The 23,345-nt window shown below is 39.9% G+C and overlaps 1 protein-coding gene across 5 annotated transcripts in view; it reads right to left on the reverse strand.

The window, feature by feature from the left end:
* Positions 1–11,759: 11,759 nt before the first annotated feature.
* Positions 11,760–23,345, reverse strand: part of alpk3a (alpha-kinase 3a) — a 56,430-nt gene continuing 44,844 nt past the window's right edge. For 2 of the 5 annotated variants that reach the window (XM_053234699.1, XM_053234698.1), the window contains exons 12-15: positions 22,581–22,798; positions 22,315–22,363; positions 21,871–22,215; positions 11,761–13,144 (exon numbers count right to left, since the gene is read on the reverse strand). In XM_053234699.1, coding sequence (XP_053090674.1) covers positions 13,093–13,144; positions 21,871–22,215; positions 22,315–22,363; positions 22,581–22,798 — 664 coding nt within the window. In that variant the 3' untranslated portion in view covers positions 11,761–13,092. Of the gene's footprint in view, positions 13,188–21,870; positions 22,216–22,314; positions 22,364–22,580; positions 22,799–23,345 lie in introns of all 5 variants that reach the window. The other 3 variants (XM_034305182.2, XM_034305183.2, XM_034305181.2) reach the window with 3 other exon arrangements.

Raw genomic sequence — 23,345 nt, forward strand, 5'->3', positions numbered from 1 at the left:
ACAGAGTTCCGGACGCCGCCATTCAGCTAGACGGGTTAGCCTCGTTTCGTGCCGACAGAAACACAGCTCTGTGCGGTAAAGCTCGCGGCGGCAGCTTGTGTGTTTACATCAACACGGAATGGTGCAAGAACTCTGTGCTAGTCTCTAGTTACTGCTCGTCGCTGGTGGAGTTTATGACTGTTAGATGTAGACCTTTTTATTTACCATGGGAATTCACTACTGTTTTCATAATCGGTGTCTACATTCCCCCCAGTGCTAACGCTAATGCTAAGGAGGCGCTCTGTGAACTGTATGGGGCTATTAGCGAGCTGCAGAATTCACACCCTGACGGACTGTTTATTGTTGCCGGAGATTTCAACCATGCTAATCTCAAGTCAGTGCTCCCTAAATTCCATCAGCATGTGGATTTGCAACGAGAGGGAAAAACGTGCTGGACCTTGTTTACACAAACATCCCCAGCACGTACCGGGCAGAGCCCCGCCCCCACCTCGGATACTCAGACCACATCTCTGTTATGCTAATGCCAGCATACAGACCGCTAGTCAGACGCTCCAAACCGGTTCTGAAGCAGGTGAAAACCTGGCCAGCAGGAGCCATCTCTGCTCTTCAGGACTGTTTTGAACACACTGACTGGCACATGTTCAGGGAAGCGGCAACTGACGGCGACTTCACTGACTTGGAGGAATACGCGACATCAGTGACCAGCTATATTAGCAAGTGCATTGATGACGTCACCGCCTCCAAGACCATCACCACAAGCTCCAACCAGAAGCCGTGGATGACTGCAGAGGTGCGTGCGCTACTGAGGACTCGAGACTCCTCCTTCAGAGCAGGCGATAAGGTGGCCCTAAGAACAGCAAGGGCCAAACTGTCCCGGGCCATCAGAGAGGCGAAGCACGCACACGCCCAGAGAATCCACGACCACTTCAAGACCAGCAGAGACACCCGGCGCATGTGGCAGGGCATCCAGAACATCACCAACTACAGGTCATCACCATCTGCCTGTGACAGTGATGCCTCCCTCCCAGATGCGCTGAACGACTTCTACGCTCGGTTCGAGGCACAGAACGGCGTGACGGCGAGGAAGACCATCCCTTCTCCCAATGACCAAGTGCTGTGTCTAACCACGGCTGACGTGAGGAAGACTCTACACAGAGTCAACCCACGGAAGGCTGCTGGACCAGACAACATTCCTGGCAGGGTGCTCAGGGGATGTGCAGACCAGTTGGCAGATGTTTTCACGGACATCTTCAACACCTCTCTGTGCAGCACTGTTGTCCTGACCTGCTTCAAGGCCACCACCATCGTCCCCGTGCCAAAGAAGTCTTCAGTGTCCTGCCTCAATGACTACCGTCCCGTTGCACTTACACCCATCATCATGAAGTGCTTCGAGAGGCTCGTCATGAGGCACGTCAAGACCCTGCTGCCTCCCTCACTGGACCCAATGCAATTCGCTTACCGCCCCAACCGCTCAACAGATGATGGAAAGCTGAACCTGCTGGGCCTGAACACCTCCCTCTGCAACTGGATCCTGGACTTCCTGACTTGGAGACCTCAGTCAGTCCGGATCGGGAACAGCATCTCCAACACCACCACGCTGAGCACTGGGGCCCCACAGGGCTGTGTGCTCAGTCCACTGCTGTTCACCCTGCTGACTCACGACTGTGTAGCAATGCACAGCTCGAATCACATCATCAGGTTCGCCGATGACACGACCGTGGTGGGTCTCATCAGCAAGAACGACGAATCAGCATACAGAGAGGAGGTGCAGCGGCTAACGGACTGGTGCAAAGCCAACAACCTGTCTCTGAATGTGGACAAAACTAAAGAGATGGTTGTTGACTTCAGAAGAGCACAGAATGACCACTCTCCACTGAACATCGACGGCTCCTCCGTGGAGATCGTCAAGAGCACCAAGTTTCTTGGTGTTCACTTGGCGGAGAACCTCACCTGGTCGCTCAACACCAGCTCCATAACAAAGAAAGCCCAGCAGCGCCTGTACTTTCTGTGAAGGCTGAGGAAAGAACATCTTCCACCCTCCATCCTCACCACGTTCTACAGAGGGACTATCGAGAGCATCCTGAGCAGCTGCATCACTGCCTGGTTTGGGAATTGCACCGTTTCGGATCGCAAGACCCTGCAGCGGATAGTGAGGACAGCTGAGAAGATCATCGGGGTCTCTCTTCCCTCCATCACAGACATTTACACCACTCGCTGCATCCGCAAAGCCACCAGCGTTGTGGATGATCCCACACACCCCTCACACACACTCTTCACACTCCTGCCGTCTGGAAAACGGTACCGAAGCATTGGGGCCCTCACAACCAGACTGTGCAACAGTTTTACGTTTAATTTATGTAATTTATGTAGTCCCCGTAGTTCTGTGTTGTTCTGTGTTGTCTTATGTGGCACCTTGGTCCTGGAGAAACGTTGTTTCGTTTCACTGTGTACTTGTATATGGCTGAAATGACAATAAACTCCACTTGACTTGACTTGACTAGAGATGCTACTGGGCTTTCTTGGTTATGGCTATTCATGTTTATTGCTGCTATAGCTGCCACTACTGCTGTGACCTGTGGAGTTGTCTGTTGCTACTTTGACCTTTGGTCATGATTGCTACTGCTCTGACCTAAAAATTTGTTTCTGATTGCAATTTAAAAACATCTAAGGTATGTATGTTTTTTCTCATCAGTCTGGGTCTTTTTTCCCCACTTTGTGCAAGTTTAGACAGGTGTCAGTATGATGTGAGCCAAGTTTGGTGAAGATTGGACAAAATTTGGAGAAGGAGTAGCATTTTCGGCATGTTATTGTAACTTTTGACCAGTAAGTGGAGCTGGCACGAAATTTGTTGTACAGTCTCAGGACATGGTCCTGAAGATGCCTACCAAGATTTGTGTCAGTGTGCAAGGTCATTGCTGAGACACAGCCTCACTTCCTGTTTTGTGACCTCGCTGTCAGATTTGTTGGCCATTATGGACAAGCCGTTTGGAGTATTCAAAATTCTTTTGATAACTTTTGTGAGGCATACTCTAAAGATGACGTACCAAATTTGGTGATGACTGGACAAAATTTATAAGAATAGCGAAAAAACAGTTTTTAACAAAATCCAAGATGGTCGATGGAAGTACACTCAAATTTCACATGTTGGTGTGTATTCATGTCAGCATTCTCCAGGGAATTATAAGAAAAAGAACTGTGAATTTAGCACAAATTCCTCAAATGATATAAGGAAAAAATTGAAAGTTGTTACGGTTCTTGACCACACGGTGGCACAGTCACAAGACTTCTTGGGTACATTCAGGGAATGGTCCTGAAGATACTTATCAAGTTTTGTGATGTTAAGTAGATGCATTGCTGAGATACACCCTCACATCCTGATTTTTGCATTTGTCAGCACCTTATGGGAGAATAGTTTTGAATATCAAAATTCCTTTGAGAACTTTCGATCAGACAGGTCTCAAGATGATGTGATCCAAATTTGGTGAAGATTGGATAATTTTGGAGGAGTTGTAGCAAAAATGGCAGTTAGATGTAAGCATTTCCAGAATGTTATTGTAACTTTTGACTAGTAGGTGGCGCTGTCATTAAATTTGGTACATAGCCTCAGGTCATGGTCCTGAAGATGCCTATCAAGTTTTGTATCTGTGCACAAAGTCGTTGCAGAGATACAGCCTCACTTCCTGTTTGGCAGCTTTGCTGTGAGATTCATTGGCCCATTATGGGCAAACTGTTTGGAGTATTCAAAATTCTTTTTTTTTTTTTTTAGGAAGAGTTTATAGGAGGAGTAGAGAGAAGAGATGGCAGAAATTTATGTTATAGGGTGCTTGGAACTCGTCTCGACCCAGGGAATCCCGGAACACATGGTACAAAAGTTATGACTAGAGTTGCAAAGGGGCGGAAAATTTCCGGTAAATTTCTGGTAAATTTCCAGAAACTTTCCAAGGGAACTTCATCTGGGGAAATTGTACTTGTCAGTACAAGATCTTGACCAAAAATTGATGCACCTCTTGATGGAAATAACATCACAACATTTATTTATTGCATCAGTTTTTGATCAAGATCTTGTATTGACAATGCGAGAGATGAGCACTGTTTAAAGTCTCCTCCAGCACATCCCAAAGACTTTCACTGAGGTTAAGGTCAGGACTCAGAGGTGCCAATTCATGTGTGAAAATGATTCTTTATGCTCTCTGAACCATTCTTTCACAATTTTAACCCTGATGAATCTTGGCAGTGTCATCCTGGAATATGGCCATGATATGTCTTTCTACATGGTTATTAAAGAACTAAAAATCTACATACTCCATCTTTTAAGATTAAAAGAACTGTTGCCAAACATATAACATGCTAGAAACATTATAATCACTCTAATAATGTTCCATTCATAGACTCTTATGTATTTGCCTATTAAAATCTAAACAGCGACATGCATGCAAACTAATACAGATTTTAAAAATGACAATTTGACTTTGATTTAATTATAAGTGGAACTTTAATTTTTTCATTGTGCAACACAAAAGCATAAATGCTGAATTAATAAACATATTTCCTAATGAATGCTGTATAATGAAAGCATCCCCCACCCTTTCCCTTCCAAAAAAAAGTCCCATTCAAAATGTAAAATCCAAGCATTTTCTCTCAAGCTTCTCTGAAGTCTCTGGATTCTGCATTTTTCCTCTCAATCCGTTCAGGTCTCAATGGCCTCTTCTTGGACCTCATCAACATCCTCCATATCCGCTTCCTCGACACCTGACTCATCTTCACCTTCGGTGTCACTGTCCAGCCTTGTTGAGGATGGCTCTATGTCAGGCTCAAAGAGCCGTAAGTTTGCCCAGATGACCACCAGTTTTTCAACCCTTGCATTCGTGAGCCTGTTGCGAACCTTTGTGTATGTGTTCCCAATCAGTGACCAGTTGCGCTCAGAGGCGGCTGATGTTGGTGGGATTTGAAGGATCATAAAGGGCTACAGGTGCAAGAGCCTCAGATCCACAAAGTCCTTTCCACCAGGTACATGCAGATATGTGCTGGCACGACTGCCATATCCCATCCCATTCCCAAAGGCCTTGCTTGGTGCGGTGCTTTGCCAGACTGCCAAGAACTTTGCTTTCATCAAGACCCAGATGGTGAGACATGGCAGTAATAACACTGTAAGCACTGCTGATCTCTTCAACAGAGAGTATGCTTTTCTCATACTTTGGGTCCAGCATGTATGCTGCTGCGTGTACTGGCTTCATGCAGAACTCTTGGCACTTCCCCATCAATTTGACCACTGCAGTTTCCTTTGCTTGCAGCAACAGGGAAGTGGGCAGGACAGTTTGTATTTCTTCTCTGAGGTCAGCAAAGAGACATTTAACATCTGACAAGACTGCATTTTCACCTTCTATCTTGGCAATAGCTGCTGCTATTGGTTTGAGGATTCTCAGGCTGCTAGTCACTCTTTCCCAGAACACATCATCCAACAGGATTCTCTTGATGGCACTTTCAATGGCTGCAGTCTGGGATATGGCCATCTCTTGCAAAGACTCCTTCCCCTCTAGCAGACTGTCATACATGATGACAACCCCACCCCATCGAGTGATGCTGGGGAGCTTCAGTGTGGTGTTCTTGTTTTTTTCTTTTTGCTTAGAGAGGTAGATTGCTGAAGCTACCTGTTTGCCCTTCACATATTTCACTACTTGCTTCGCTGTCTTGTACAGTGTGTTCATTGTATTCAGTGTCATGATGTCCTTAAGTAGAAGATTAAGAGCATGAGCAGCACAGCCAATTGATGTTATGTGTGGGTAGGTCTCCTCCACGTGTGCCCAGGCAACCTTCATATTCGCAGCATTGTCAGTTACAAGTGCAAAAACCTTCTCAGGTCCAAGGTCATTGATGACTGCTTTCAGCTCATCAGCAATGTAGGGGCCTGTGTGTCTGTTGTCCTTTTGTGTCTGTGCTCTTATAGAATACTGGTTGTGGGGTGGTGACAATGTAGTTGATAATTCCTTGTCCCCGGACATACGGCCACCCATCAGAGATGATTGAAATGCAGTCTGCTTTGTCAATGGTTTGCTTGACCTTTGCTTGCACTCTGTGGAACTCTCTATCCAGCAAATGATTAGATAAAGCATTGGCTGTGAGCATCAGAGGTGAGCCAGTTGCATACATTGCTCGAGTAACATTCATCAGCATTTCTCTGGCTACGTTCATCCATTGAGTCAAAAAATCCTCTGATTCCAGAGTGATCAGGAGCTAAAGAGAGGGTGTCTGAATCTGAATCATTTTCACTTAGAATGGAAGCAGATGAACGCTTGGCCGTGGTTGCTTGTTTTGAGCCCTAGGAAAACTTTGGGCACTTGGCTAAATGCTGTTGCATCTTTGTGGCATTCTTAACATATGGCTTTACACAGTATTTGCAACTGTACGCAGCCTTTCCTTCCTAAATGTCTGCTCAGTCAGTGTATTTGTATTTACAATGGTATAATTTTGTTGCACAATAGCTTACACAAAGCACAAGGGAGTTTTAAACATAACTTTATGTAATATGTAAATACTTTATGTAAATACTTGCCAAGATGGAAATTTTTTGACATTATTTTGTGTGCAGGATTCAAGAAATGATCTGTGTTATGTTATGGAGGAATGCACAGTGCATTAGCCCTGCAGTAGGCGAAGTGCTGTGTGCATGGGATTGATGAATGTGCAGGGTAGAAATGCAACTGAAACTGCAGTAAATCTGGTTGTTTTAACAAAGATTATCCTGCAAGATTTTTTTTCCAACTACATTTAAGTTCCCTGTTATAGGCTAACCTGCAATTTTGTAAATTCCCAGTTATTCCTGTTAATTCCTATATATTCCCGTTAATTCCCATGGAAAGTTTCCAGCCATGAAAATTCCCGGAATTTTGCAACCCTAGTTATGACCATAAATGTACTTCCAAATTGGGCTGCCATAGACACCCTACCCAGAAGAAGAACAAGAAGAAGAAGAAAAAGTAGACTAACAATAGTGTGCCTATGCACCTTCGTTGCTTGGCCCCCTAATAAATCATTAATATCACATATGTATTTGACGGAAAAAACAATACATACTGTAAGTATGTACAAAATCAGTTAAACAGATATGTAATATAGAAGAATATAAATTGCATATCTGTTATGAATGAATTCTAAATGTGTGCTTCTCATGTGAAGAGACTGCATGAAGGGCCTCTCCATCCACATAGTCTTCTGTGTTGCGGCGGTATCCACCTTTTTCCTGAACACGGAAGTCTCGCCTGGCTCATAGCGGAAACCTGTTTGACATTTCCAGTCTCCGGTGTTTATAGTCAAATTAGCGCATGCTCCTAGCTGATAATGTGACATTAAACTTGTAAAAATGGCTATAAAACAAAACAAAACATATGACTCCATTGTGCCGACACTGTCGCAATGATCATCTTTTGACAGTGCCTCACCCATCGAAGTTAATGACTGGGTTGCTCATGTATTGCAGGATTAGAGAAGTCTTTTTGCCACACAGCAGCTGTCCTGTGGAAGGTAGGAGTACTGCGGTTTTCGTCTGTAAAAGCATTTAAACCTATTGAAGCATTAACACACATTTAAAGTGTTCCTGTAGCTCAAACAGTAGAGTATGGTGCTAGCAATGCCAAAGTCAGGGGATTGATTCCCAGGAATGCGTGAACTGATTAAAAAGTATATGGGTCATTCCTGGGATTTGGTCATATTTTGCTTGAATTTTTTTTTAAAAATACATTTGATTAATTTTCTAAATACCCTACATCATTATGCACATATCAAACCTCCAGCAAATCGTATTTTCCTACCTCAGGCATTAAAACCCTTTTATTATTGTCTGTTTTTTTCTGATTTGTCTGTTTTTATTCTCAACTCTGTAATGGACAAAATGCATATAAAAGATAAAAGTCCATAATAATAGTAACAGTTAGTGGGTCGTTACAAAAAACATGCCATGTTAACACAAACATGACTTAACAGGGCTTTGCACTCAACAATTCCAAAATTTTAAAATAGTTAATTTATGAACATTTTCATAAAAGACCAGAACAACTTTAAAAAACTGTCTCTAAACCATATTTATTCACAGAAGCACTACAATGCTGAGCTACCTGGTGGGTGCATATGCAGCTCTTTAGTCAAGCTTTTGTTTGAGTCTCTGGCCCAAATCCCCTTCAGAACCCCATATGGTGAGATGTCACATGCTGTGAAGATGGATTTCATCTGAAGGACTTCATCATATTGGTACCAGTGGATGTCATCACGTGAAGGCCAAAAAAAATCTGTTTGGTCTAACGCGATGCATACACATGACTTGAACACTTGTTTTATCTGTGTCAAGGATGATACCTGGGTACAGGCCATTGTCATATCTCAGTATGCACCAGATGTTCAAGAACATCTGGCTTTCCACATTTCTCCACTTACATGGGTTGTGGGTTTTCCTGAATGTCTACTGGTTGTGCAGGCATTGGGATATTCTGACCAAAACTGAAGTGCTATGTGTTAAAGCATGTACAGTTTAGGTCTTTCTTTGCTGAACAAAAGCAACTGACATCACAACATCACAATGTATTCTCATTGAAGAAGGCACTGCTTTTATAGGTCTCTGCATCATCTTTCCACAAAAAACAGTTCCACTGATATGTTTGTTTGCCTGAGGACTTCATACAGCTCCTGTGCATCTTGGAGATCATGGCCCTTAGCCACCAACCTGTCTGCTGTTCTCTTTAATGCTCCTCCCACACCATCAGGGGCCGCTTTGCCATGGCTTGACTCAAAATAGTTCCATGTGCCAGCTATAAATCCACATTTGTGGATTTCTGTAGTAAAAAGCAGGAAGTTTGATTTCTGTTTATCCATCACTAAAAAAAATTGCAGGACAGAAACCTGTGGATTCATGATATTTCCATATAGCAGGAGGGCTTTTCTTTTTACCGAAACCATGACCATTTCATATTTTTTATTAAAATTATTGATAAATGAAGTGAATAACTCAACCCTGTCACAAGTTTACAACCCCAAAACAATAACATATGTGATGGGGTTGAGTGTGATGGGGTTGTGTTTATTTGCTCAAAATGGCCACTGCTCCTCATGTAGTATAGGAGAGTACACCACATGGCAGCAATGAAATAAGTATATTTTATATATTTAAGGATTAAAATAAAAATTTGAAAAGTAATCATAATTTTATGTGATGGGGTTGTTGTTACGATCGCCAGCTGGAGTGCCCATGAACTCCACTAGAGGGCACTCCACCCTGGACTCTTGCCATTGCTTTCTGGACTTCATTTCCCATGTGTTCCTTGTCCCTCCTGTGATCTTGTCATGTGTTACCCTTCTTGTTCTGATTGGTTCCTTGGTTTCATGTGTCTTGTTCTGATTGGTTGGTTAAGTCATGTGTCCTTGATTGTTTGGTATATATAGCCCTCATGTAGCCATTGTCTCTTGTCGTGTATTGATGTTGTAACCTGCAGTCTGTTCGTGTCTAGTTTGTTCATGCCAAGTCTGTTCAAGTCAAGGCAAGTCTTTATTTGTATTGTGGATTTCACTTTGCTAATTAAAAGCTGCACTTGGGTTCTTCACTATGCTCGCCTCAGTGGACTAATGTTACAGTTGTCAAGATTGATATACCCTCCTTGACTATAATACACCTCAAAAATATGAATAAAAAGTATATCACTTACCTTCTTCACCACACCATTGAAGAGAGCTGAATGATGTCACTTCTGGTCAATGATGTCACATATGGGTGGAGTCTAAGTTGTTATGGGCAGAGAATGGTTGGCGTGATGTGGTTGAGTTCAGACTGAGGGATATAAATTTATTACCTGGTTTTTATAAAATATCTTGCATTTTTTGGAAAATTATTTTTCACAAGAAAGGAACACAAATACTTACATTATTGTCAAAAATTATAGACAATGTGCACATTTCATTAATTATTTTCTAAGTACAAATTCAGTGAAGTGCCTCAGGGACATGACAAAATGCTTGATGATAAAAATTATTTGAATGCTATAATTATTTTTATTCATTATTATGGACATACTAAAGTATTCAAAAATGCCTTTAACATTTCATTTTGGTGAACCACTGTAACGAATCCGGCCTCTGTGGTTCCCCCTGATCGTCACCAGAGGTCACCATCACCCGAGTATTGACTTTCCCCTCGAAACTACATTTCCCATCACCCCGCACCCAGCACTGATTACGAGCTCACCTGCAGCCTATTACCGGGACTACTTAAGCCTCCGCCTCTCGCTCACTCATTGCGAAGTCTTGTTTTGCCCCGGCTAACATTTCTGAGCGTTTATATCTTCTCTGTTGGATTACTGTGTTTGACCTTGGACTGTTTCTTCTCGTTTCTGATTCTTTGCTGCCTGCCCTGACCTTGGACTGTTTCTTCTCGTTTCTGATTCTTCGCTGCCTGCCCTGACCATCTGCCTGTTTGATCACTCTGCCTTTGTTTTGCCTCTGATTACCCTGTTTCGCTGTTGCCCGACCACGCCTGTACGACTGTGTCTGCCTTTTATTAAAACGCTGCTAATGGATCCCCATTCTGTTGACTCCTCGTTACAACCACCACTTTAAAACATCTGGGGGACTGAAATATTATCGAATCCCAGGAATGACCCATATGCTTTGTATAAAAGCATCTGCCAAATTCATAAATGTAAATCAATAAATAGTTTACAATGATGTGCCATTTGTTTCATGTCATTTTATTTCCACATAAAATGTGTTTTATATTCACCTTATACCTTATAATATTACCTAGCCTTATAATATCTAATACCTTATAATATTAATCATTAGTGGAGTCATGAACAGGTTATTGTTTAAGTTATTATATCAGGTGCAGAATGCAGTGGTCAGTGGAAAGACTGGGTTTGCATGTACAGATGAGCAATGCATGTGGAATGGAGGGACATCATAAAACCTTGAGCTGAAATGGCTTTCTCAGATTAACTTCAGGCACCACAGAGCAGAGCAGGAATATGAGATGAACAGCAGGGCTGTTGATACTCAGTCACTCCCAAACACAACCTCACAGGTCTCACCAAGAGTTTAGGGAGAATGTAGTCAGAGCTTCCACCAAACCACTCTTCCTATTGAAAAATACCTTACTGGAGAAGGGTTCTAATGCCAGTCCTTCAGAAGCAGAACAGTGCATGAAAAACAGCACTTCTACTAAAAAAAAAAAAAAAAGTTTCAGCCACGCCAGACTCGCAGTCAAGATCTAAGTTGTGAAACATGCAAGGCATGCTATCATGCATTCATTGAAAATAACAGTGCACAAGCAGCCCAAATAGGATTGGAGACAAGACAGCAGAGTGCATCTGATTTGTTGCCTCATGTCCTCATGGAGTGATTGACACCTGTGAACTTCTAGAAATAAAATATCCTGTGTAAAATAAAAACTATACATCACTCTTTAACCAGCTCAATCAGAGCTCACTTGGTGATATTAAATTAGTAGCTGGAGAACTGCATCTGCAGAAAACTGGTAGTAGGGGATACTATATTCAATTGCAAATTGCCATGTTTTGCATAAATCTCAAAACAGCAAAACACTTCATGAGAATGTCATGTTTACAGTGCCATTTGATGAGCTGTATGCGAAGGAGCAAGTACAATGTTTGAGAGGATTTTACTTTTCATGCATTTTATCCACAAGTTGGGGTAGCATGCATGAAAAGTAAAATCCTCTCAAATGTTGTACTTGCTCCTTAGCATACAGCTCAGAAGAAAAGTGTAAAGTATCTCTTTCAGTCCGTGTGCTATAAAACAGTAATAAGTTCTACTGCAGTGTGATATAGTTATAAATTTATTACAGTTTACTTTACATACTGACATGAAATGTGAATATTTTAAACATATACTAACATGCAATATTTAGGTTTCCATACAAGGTTTCATATTTATCACACTTTTTTAAAAGTTATCATACAAAACTTGAAAATTAGTCATATGAATGTTTAAAACCCCTACATATATTTACATTAATCTAAAATACAGTTCAAACTCATACTGTTCAATATTGCAAAATAAAAAATATTGCGTTTATTCATTAAATCTATTGATATATCAGTTTCAGTTCCTCTTCGCTTTACAACTGAATCTCACTGAATCAGCTTTAAGCCTGTTGCTTTTGTAGGTGTGCATTGTTTGCTAATCAAATTGATCAGAATCATGAATGAGGCCATTTCACAAATTTGCAAATGCTATTTTTGGAGCCATGTTAATTGGCACAACCTGGGACACAATATGTTGTACACTTTTAGACATCTGATGGGTCTTTCTACATGAATTCGAAGTGTCATAATTCTTCCAGTGGCGGTTACTTCTTCCTCTGATATTTGCAAACCTTTCTTGGAAAAGAAGGAACTACTAACTTGACTTTTCTTTCAAACAATACATCTCTAACTGTAAAACCTCTGTCTGCCATAACCTCATCTCCAGGCATTAAGTACTACAGTATTCCTGAATTCATGGTAATGAATTTAACACTGCAGTGCCCACCATATGCTGCTGAGATGAACATGATTAATCTGCATGGGGCAACAGAAACAAGATACTTGTTTGTGTTGTGTTAGTAGTAGTGGCTGAATGTCTCTCCTCTAGAATCCAAGTTTCTGGGTTTTGGCAACAGGCTCTCACTGCAGTCTGTAATGCATGTATTTGAAAAAAAAAATGTTTAAACAATGCTGGCATGGTTGCAAAAATAGTTTCTTTTGGAACCCAAGGAATAAGTGGTCTTAGGACTTCCTCCATCTTGTCAATCCAATAGGAGAGATGATCTTACTAGACATGCTTACTGATACACAGAACTATCTACATAGATCAGCTGTCACATGGTTTAATCTCAATTTTATTAATGCCATCAGTATTTGGTCTTGTACTGGCATTGTGAAAGCACTGCAAGCAAAGCTGGAGCGTGTTGAAACTAGGGTGTTAAATGTTTCATTTGGAAGACCAGTGTAGAGCAAAGAATCCTCATCACTTTGCAGCACGAAGGAGCCAAACTCACTACACTGTGTCATCTGGTCCTTCACATCTTTTTCTTTGCCCATCTTTGTGTAGTCATGATCAGTTCGTGTTGGGTCCTCCCACTGTGTATGAACAGAGCGGTGCAGTGGCTCTGAGGAAGATCACATTGGTCATCAGTCTGGAAGAATTACAAACTGTAATCCAGAAAAAAACCCAGAAGGTATGCCCAGCATTAAACACAAGAAGAGTCACATTGCAATAGGGCTGATAAACTGTCAAGAGCTTATTCAACACAAGAGCTTATTCAACAATGTACAAAAAAAATTATATATTAAATATTACATGCAAATATTAATTCTTGAAATTAAACAAATATGTTCATGTGTGCAAATTCTAGCTAGATAAACAAACCACAGATTCATAACAGTGCTGTTAACCAACCATGTCCATGATGTGCAAGAGGACACTTTTTATAGATGTATGGTTGAACAAACAACAACTTACGGGGAACTAGCTTTTGCTGCTTGGTAACAGGTGGGTGTTCATATAGTAAATACAGCTCTGGATCAGGGTGAAGTTCGGAGGGCTTTTTGTCCACAAAATGTTAAGAACACACATATACCTTCTTTGGGGGGTATATTAACTTCAAGACTGCAAGCCATGCTGGTTTCCTCTCATCAATCTTTGGCATAGAATGCAAGGCATACATTCTTTTTTGGGTTTGCCGGTGCTCAAAACAAGTATTTTCCAGGAATTTCTTCAGTTTATTGCTGTTGTTGTGGCAGCCAACGACAGCATAGCTTGACCCTGAGCTCATTTTTATTCTTACTAACACTCAAAAAGTTTCTCATTAATTAGCTAGTTTTAATAAGGGTTCCTATAGAGACTGGATCAGGACAACAGTACAGTGGAAATTAGAATCATTTATGGTGGCATTCATTGGAAAATGGTGGATAGCTGATCTTCTCACTACCTCTAAAAATTATAACATACTGTGAAAATGCAGTCAAGCAATAATTATATATAATCTTAATTAATAGTTTAATAAGTACAGAATAAAAATGACAAGGTAAGAATACAGATTATCTGAATTGAAGATTAGTGATTGTTACTTACATTTTACAGTCTAGCATACTCTGGTCAATTACTGTTAATGTCAAATAGTTTTATCTTATACTTCTGTGTACTTCATTACATCACACAATTGCTATCTAGGATGGGCTGGTGCAAAAAAAAAATTTCAATTACGTAGGAACATGCTACTTTAAGCAGTTTTTTTATTGTTAAATGCTTGATTGCTTTATCATTTTATGATCGTCAACGTGTGAGACTGTAAGGGAAATGAGGACTAGGCTGCTGCCATGGAGCAGTTCATGCACATATTATACAACTTACAGACTTGTCTCATTGATTCACCAAAGGCATAAATATACGGTAGTTATGATTTTAGGAGACACTAAAAAACAATAACCTACACAATTGTACTTAGGTGTGCAGATTTTTTTATTTTGAGAGGAGGCACTCGTGCCCCAACTGTTACTGGCAAAACGGCATAGTAATTTAGCACAATGCTAACTCTCCCTCAGGCTATGCTAACAGCACCAAAGTGACAATTTTGAGTCCACTTAATATTATGACAGTCTCAAACCATGAATATAATTTATTGACAATCAATATGTTCTACACACAAAAACTGTACAAAAGTAGTCTTTAATAATTGTTCGGATTTAGGCTATCTGCCAGCAAGCTAACTGTTACATTACTTGAGGTCTAAATTTCTTTACATACGTAAGAGTTGTGTATCTAAATGCTAAAAAATTATATTACAATAATCCACATTAACTGACCCTTATTTTCAAAGGAAAGAAGGTAAAACCTGGCACTTGTTATCAACTTTCCACTTCTAGTGTGCTGTTGTTGAAGCATTTATTATTGTTGAAAAGCTTAAACGGTGACACTGTAACTGTGAAATAAAAAAAAATGCTGGGGGCCGGGCTAAGCCTAATCCATTGTCTCCTAGGCTTTGATTTAATTGGTCTTCTGGCTTGAGTGAATACTATAAGAAGAAAGTTCAGTTGCCCAGAGAAAAACATCATACAGCCAATGTGGGCCAGTGTGGGTGAACTAGGTATTGGCCCAATGCGGGCTATCCCACAGAGATCCTGGATGGGATTAGTGTGGGCATTTCAAAGTGCAAGCTACCCAAAGAAAACCCGCGTAGGGCCAGTGTGGGTAAAATAGGTATTGGCCCAATGTGGGCTAGCCCACTGTGGTCCCCAATTGTATTTGTGTGGGCTGCCCACAGACAACTTGCATTGGGCCATTTTGGGATTGTATGGGTTACCCCACCATTTTTGCTGTGTATAGTTACTAATATTAAAAAAATATATTGTTATTACTTAGTGAGTGGTATGGTGTCCCACCAGGTAGCACTTCCGCATCACAGCTGCATGGTCCTGGATTTCTTCCTGAGTCCGGGTTGCCTGTGTGAAGTTTGGCAAGTTCTCTCCATGTCTGCACTGGTTTCATCCAGGTTCTCAGGTTCCCTCCCACCTCCCAAAACATGCTAATAGGTGTGTCGACTCTGATAAATTGCCCCTAGGTGTGAATGAGTGTGTGAATGTGTGTGTGTGTGTGTGCATGGTGTTCTGTGTTGGACTGGTGTCTTGTCCAGGGTGTATTCGTGCCTCACAAACAGTGCTCCCGGGCATGACCAGGATTAAGAGCTTATTGAAGACAAATAAATGAATGAATGGTATTACTTGTGCTACTCTAATTACTATATTGCTATAACTATTGATGGTATTAATTTTGATTATTTAACAAGCAATGTTCAAGTTAAAGTGATACACTCACATTTATATGCACTATGACCAGATGAAATTTTGAATGTACAGATATGCTTAAGAGGAAACTGATGAATACAGAAACTTTTGGTGGAACTTGTGTACACTTGTTTTATAATTAAAAATTAATTCTACATAACTTTGCTGAATAAGGACCAACAGCTTGTTGTTATGGAGGATGTATCTAATTGTTGTTTTGAAAGTTTGACAGTCCCATTATTCAGCTAGAATGTGTAGTTCTTCTTTGTGTTCTTAGTTTGGTTCCTTTGCCTCTCTCATCATCCTACTCACAGTTCAGGGCGCTGATTCTGCTCATTGTTATTTTAAACTGATTATTTATGTAACTATGACTTGTGCAATTTAACCACCATTTGTCTTGTGGGGTTTCCCCATGATAATAGTTGACAAAAGCATTCTAATGGATGGTTAACGTTCTAACAAAAAGTTGTGTAACTTAGGTCCTGTTCCAACTGTTCCGGGTGATCCAACTGTAAGTGGGCAGTACTAAGTACATGTGTGAATGGGGTCAAATGCGTCTCGAAGAAGCATTGTGATTTGATCATTCAAACCACATTCGGAGGTGGTCAGGGATGCATATGGCCACATCACATTTGTAGTGTGAACGCAAATGAGTCTCAGTGTGTCCCTGACAGCAGTGAAGGACTGCCTGACTGACTGCATACAGTCATGGGAAAAAGAAATTACACCCTCCTTGAGTTCTATGGTTTTATTTATCTGGGCCTAAATAACAATTGTGTGGTCCTCAACAACTTCTATAAACAAACAAATAAACTCAGGTGACAACAAAAAAAACACAACAGATTTCAATATGTAGTATCTTTTCCCCAAAAAGTAAACCAACATTCAGAAAACAGGTGGGAAAAAATAAGTATGGCCTATAATTCAGCAACATGTAGAACTGTCTTTAGCAGCAATAACTTGAATGAAACATTTTCTGTACAAGTTTATCAGTCTCTCATATCATTTTGGAGATATTTGGTCCTTTACAATATTGCTTCAGTTCATTGATTCAATTCAATTCAATATTATTTGTATAGCGATTTTAACAATGGACATTGTCACAAAGCAGCTTTACAGAAATAAATACATTTAGGATATAAATTGTAAATATGTGAATTTATCCCTAATGAACAAGGCAGAGGCGACGGTGGCAAGGAAAAACTCCCTGAGACGATATGAGGAAGAAATCTTGAGAGGAACCAGACTCAAAAGGGTGACAACGTATAGTGCAATTATAAATAAATCCTTCTATAACTATCTACAACATGGACAAATAGTGCAACTGTGTAACCAGGATTACAGTTTTCACATGAAGTCTGTTTTGTTGAACCAACCACTGTCAACTGATGAAATCCTGAGTGCAAAACTGCTCATGGCAACCGCAGCCCCATGAACCAGAAGTAGGAAATCAGGATGGATCAGTCGTCAATTTGATGTTTGATGACATTAGTTTATGCACAACTCTTTTAATATCCTGCCATAGCATCCGAATCGGTTGAGGTCTGGACTTTGACTTGGCCATTCAAACACCTTGTATGGCCAATTCAATCAATTCAGTTCAAACTTTAGCCATTCAGATGTCAGTTTGCTGGTGTGCTTGGGATCACTGTCCTGTTGCGTGACTCAATTTTGGCCAAGCTTAAGCTGTTGGACAGATAACCTCACATCACTGTCTCAAGAATATTCTGACATAAAGTAGAGTTCATCAGTGTCTCAATGACTGCAAGTTTCCCAGAACCTGTGTCTGCAAAACAAGCCCAAATCATCACCACTATGCTTGACAGTTGGTATGGGGTGTTTTTGGTGATTTGGTTTTTGCCAAACTGCTGTGCATCATGACCAAACATCACCACCTTGGTCTTCTCAGTCCAAACGTTATTGTTCCAGAACATTTGTGGTTTGTTCAGATATAATTTTGCAAACCTAAGTCGTGCTGCCGTATTCTTTTTGGAGAGAAGGGGCTTTTTCCTAGCCACCATTCCATGAAAGCCATACTTGTTCAGTCTTCTTCTGATTGTGCTGTCATGAATATAAACATTTAATGTGCTCACAGAGGCCTTTCTGAATGTTGGTTTGTTTTTTGGGGACATATGACTACATATTGAAATCTGTTGTGTTTTTTGTTGTCACCTGAGTTTATTTGTTTGTTGATAGAAGTTGGTGAGGACCACACAATTACTATTTAGGCCCTAATTTAAAAAAAAAACATAGAATTGAAGGAGGGTGTACTTTCTTTTTCCCATGACTGTCATTTCCCTAGCCAGAACCATTGAGAGACTGATTGGAAATTACGCTGAACTCCACTGCACTTCTAGTGTGCACCCACAGCATTTTTTTTTTTGCATTTTTTTTCTTGTGGCTGAGACAGCAGAAACAAAACCAGCTGTTTTTGTAGCTTCTTTCATTGTCTCATCTCCCATTCATTTCAAAGTTTTGTTAGCAGACCATGTTAGTGAATCATTTGAAACAGCCCATACATGTACATAAAATAGGATTTCTGCCTGAAAACAAATACAGCAGAAGGCTGGAGTAATGAATGTGTGAGACACCCTTCCACCAGAGGAAATGTATGTAATCCGAACAGAAGTGTTCGGATTACATACATTTACTAATGCAGTAGATGCATTAGTAATGCCAGGTGTGAACAGCTATGTGTTTTGGCTGTCCACTTGTGTTTGAATCACTCGAGACAGATATTAATACCAGATGTGAACAAGGCCTTAAAGTTTTGAATCATTGCTTAATTTTGCCCAATTTCTTAAAGAGTACCAATAAGTCTGTTGACTATATGACCACAATTACAAAAAAAAAACCCACAAAACATTTTGCTAGTGTGAGTAAATCCAGTTATAATGAACAAAAGAAAATCAGAATTTAATTATCAGTACATCAGCACATCATGTAAATCATATGTTTGAAAATTTCTCACTTTTCTCAGTTCACTGGTGCCATGAAATAATATTTGTTAAAACATCCAAAAACATCTGTCAAACTTCACTGGATGCATTTTTTTGCATTTAGAAATAATCTATTCTATTTTTAAACATTCATCCTTAAATCGTTGTTGAGATAAACATAGCATGAATTCAGTTTAGCTGTAAATAAATGCTGCCAATGCTCTGATAGTGACAGGTGTTGGACAACATTTTACTTTTTTCACATTTACATTTATGTACCAACTTTTTTAAATGTACCTCACTTTACTGTTGATAATGAAAAACAATTAGTGACTCGAGTTTGGCATTACAAGGTGGTATTACTTATACTACATTCTTGTAGTCATTATTCTGCCTATTACCTAAACTATATTTTACTCTTTCAGAATGATAAAGTACAGTCCATGAACAGAATCATGTTACAAATTAATCAGTCACAGAAAAAACATTAGGCATTATTCATCAAAGTTGCATTGGAATGAATATGAACAAATCTGTGTCTAATGCATGAAACAGTCATATAAAATGAGCAGTAAGTTGAGCACAATTAATGAATCAGCTTCAGCTGTGTGGAAACAAGCCCCTGTCCAGTGTTGCGGTAGTGAGCCAGTAAAAGAAAATCAATCATTTAATAGATTATGCAATATCTGAGGAAGTAAATCCTTCAGGGAAAAATTAATTTAAGTGAAACTGAGTTAAAGATTAAATTAACTTAAACATTAAATTAAACATTAAATTAAACTAAATTAAACATATATATATATATGTATATATGTGTGTGTGTGTGTGTGTGTGTGTATATAGATAGACAGATAGATATGAATTTTATTTATGATTAGGTTTTAAATCATTTTAGTACTTAGAATAGGTCAGATTCAGCAGAAGTCATATTTAATTAAAGCTTCATTCATAAATATCCCTGCCAGTCAGATGTTTTTTTTGTTTGTTTGTTTTGTTACAGTCTACCCACATTAGCAACGAAATAAGAAAAAAAAAGTTTTCTATCAAATAGTTCCATTTCTTCATTCACTAACATCTATTTCTTATTTTTCTGATTCTAGTATATTTTACTTGAACCCTTTTTATTGAAGTTTAACCATAAATGTTAATACTGGGTGTTTAAAATCCTTTGAGTGTAGGTGAGCCAAAATTCCATCCACAACAAATGAATAATTCCTTAGTTCATATAAATAACATGCTAAAAGAAATCAATTGAGCCAAAATGAATCAAATCATTTTAGTTGAATGATATGAAATTAGGTAATAATCTTAGAAAATGTGTTATGAAAATGCCTTGAACGGCCCACCTGTCTAAGTGTCCACATCCAGGTCTGTGCTATACAATCACCAAACACTTTATTAGGACCACTATACTGGGTAGGGCCTCTGTTTGCTTTCAAAACAGCCTCAATTCTTTGTGGCATAAATTCCACAAGATGTTGGAAACTTTCCTTTGAGATTGTGGTCCATGGTGGCATGACTGCGTCATGCAATTCCTGCAGATTTTTCAGGTGCACTTTCGTGCTATTACTCTCTCATTCTAACACATCTCTAAGGTGTTCTACCTCAGATCCAGTGACTGGGAAGGCCACTGAAGAATACTGATCTCATTGTCATGTTCATGAAACGAGTTTGAGACATGTTTTACTTTGTGACATGGTGCATTATCATGCTGAAAGTAGCCATTAGAAGATGGGTAAATTGTGGCCATGAAGGGATGCACATGGTCAGCAAAAATACTCAAAGAGGCTGTGGCATTCAAGCGATGATTGGTTGGTATTAATGGACCCAAATTGTGCCAAGAAAACATTCCCCATACCATTACACCACCTTTACCAGCTTGGACTGTTAACACAAGGCAGGTTGGGTCCATGGATTCATGCTGTTGGCACCAAGTTCTGACTCCACCATCTGTGTGCCTCAGAAGAAATTGAGATTCATCAGAGCAGGCTACATTTTTCTAGTCTTCAACTGTCCAATTTTGGTGAGCCTGTGCCCAATGCAGCCTCAGCTTTCTGTTCTTGGCTGACAGAAGTGGAACCCAACATGGTCTTCTGCTGTTGTAGCTCATCCACCTCAAGGTCGTGTCGTGCATTCTGAGATGCTTTTCTGCTCATCACAACTGTACAGATGGTTATATGAGTTACTGTAGCCTTTCTGTCAGCTCAACCAGTCTGGCCAGTCTGGCCTCCGTTGACATCTCTCATCAACAAGGTGTTTCCGTCTGCAGAAGTGCCACTTACTAGATGTTTTTTCTGTTGTGCTTGAAAATTCCAGGAGATCAGCATTTAAAGAAATACTCAAACCAGCCCATCTGGCACAAACATTCATGCCACGGTCAGAATCACTGAAATTATATTTTTTTCCCCAGTCTGATGTTTGATGTGAACTTTACCCAAAGCTGCTGGCGCATATCTGCATGATTTTATGCATTGCATTGCTGCCACATTATTGGCTGATTAGATAATTTCATGAATGAGTAGTTGTATAGGTGTTCCTAATAAAGTGTTCAGTGAGTGTTTGTTGCCTCTTGTACATACTCAGGTGAGCTATAAAAGATCCACATATGCCCTCTGAAACATGTTTACAAATTACATGTAAATGTACACTAAACCCCATTAACTATATTTTAGTAGGAGGTTTCTGTGCACCATTGTTTTATTTATTTTTTTTATTGTTTGTACTACTCGACTTACTGTACTTGCTATAATTATTGATTATTTTATTTCAGATTTTCATTATTTAACTGGAAATCAAATGTGATTCTGGTTACTCTCAAATTTACAGACATTGACCATGTGAAAGTTTGATTGTATGGATACGCCAAAGACAAAATTGATGATTAGGAAACTGTAAGTGGAATTTATGCATGCTTGTTTTATGATCGGATTTGACCAACTTTGATGAATAAGGACCATTATTTTTAAGCTACCAGGCCTCAGAAAGTGTACATTTTTGGCCATCCAAATTCTAATTAATAGAGCATAATGCAACTGAGAAAAAGATTGAAAGTGAAAATTTGAAAGAGAACGCCTCGATGGCTTCTTCATTTTTGCCAGTAAAAGTTTCTTTACCTCATTCTGACAGATTTGGGGACCTCCATGGTTTTATGTTTGGTAGCACTGTTGTTCTCCCCATCTTCATCAGTCTTTCTGGCTACCTTGGGACTAGAGTTTACATTCTTGGCTGTTTGAGGGCTGCTTGAGCCTTTCTTCAGAAGCTGTGGGCTGGATGAATCAGCGAGACCCACCCTACGAGCTAGCATAGGACTCCTGGATGTCTTTATCTTTGATTGCTGCGAAGAATCAATAGTCATCAGGGTCCTCAGGCCAAGCAACCCACAGTAGTAGTTGCACTGATGTTGGATGACAAATTGTTCCAATATCTTCGGGGAGCCTTCATCTGTGAGACTCTGATAGCTGTAGTACACAAATAATTAATTGAAAATAAACATAAAACATCCAGGACATATGGTAGAATATGACAATATAGTGCAATAGTACAATATATAGACAAACCCCTTGGACTTGGTGGCAATCTTAACATTTGTGATCTTTGTATCTACACCTGAAACAGACCAAATAATGTTTTAGTTTAGCAGTACTGTGATCAAACAATCTAGCTCTAGAACTGTGTGAACCCCATGTGTGTGCTCAAGGAGATCTACAACCTATCAAACTTTGGAGTTCAACCTTTAGCCTAACATACCACATGCAGCCAATAAGATTTATATATGAATATTAGTACAAGGTGTTGCTAGGAAGAATTGTAGGAAATACTTAACCTTCTAGCTGTGTGACCAGCAGATTTCCATTTGTCCACTGGTAGATCCAGTGCTGAAATGTACAACATTTTTGCTCCACTTCAGATGTGGTTCGAGTGATCAGTCTTCCGGTGTTGTCCAGTGTGCAGTATTTCAAATATTCCCTCTTTAAATCAGCCTCCATTGTTGCATATGGGATGGTGTTGGCAGGCCGGTAGATCAAATATAATGGAATCACTCTGTTTTTTCAGGGCAAAGACATAAAATCTGTGATTTTACTGTTTTCAACTGTTAAAACTATATAACATACACTCACTGGCCACTGTGATAGAAACATCGGTACCCCAGTACATTCATGCAATTATCCAATTGCTCAATCATGTGGCAACAGTGTAGTGCATAAAATCATGCAGATACAGGTCAAGAGCTTTAGGTAATTTTCACATCAAACAACACAATGGGGAAAAATTTTATCTCAATGACTCTGACCGTGGCATGGTTGTTGGTGCCAGGGGGTTGCATTGAGTATTTCAGAAACTCTTGATCTACTGGGATTTTCATGCACAACAATCTATAGGTGTTTACACAGAATGGTACAAAAAAACCAAAAACATCCAGTGAGCAACAGTTCTGTGGGCAGATTGAAAAAACAGGTGACATCTTTCCAGTTTTCAGCTGTCCAGTTTCTGTGAGACTGTGCCAATTGTAAACTCAGATACTTGTTCTTGGCTGACAGGAGTGGAACCTGTTGTGGTCTTCTGCTGTTGTAACCCATCCTCTCAAGGT

This window comes from Pangasianodon hypophthalmus, chromosome 6 (assembly GCF_027358585.1).
Source record: "Pangasianodon hypophthalmus isolate fPanHyp1 chromosome 6, fPanHyp1.pri, whole genome shotgun sequence".
NCBI classification, from domain to species: Eukaryota; Metazoa; Chordata; class Actinopteri; order Siluriformes; family Pangasiidae; genus Pangasianodon; species Pangasianodon hypophthalmus.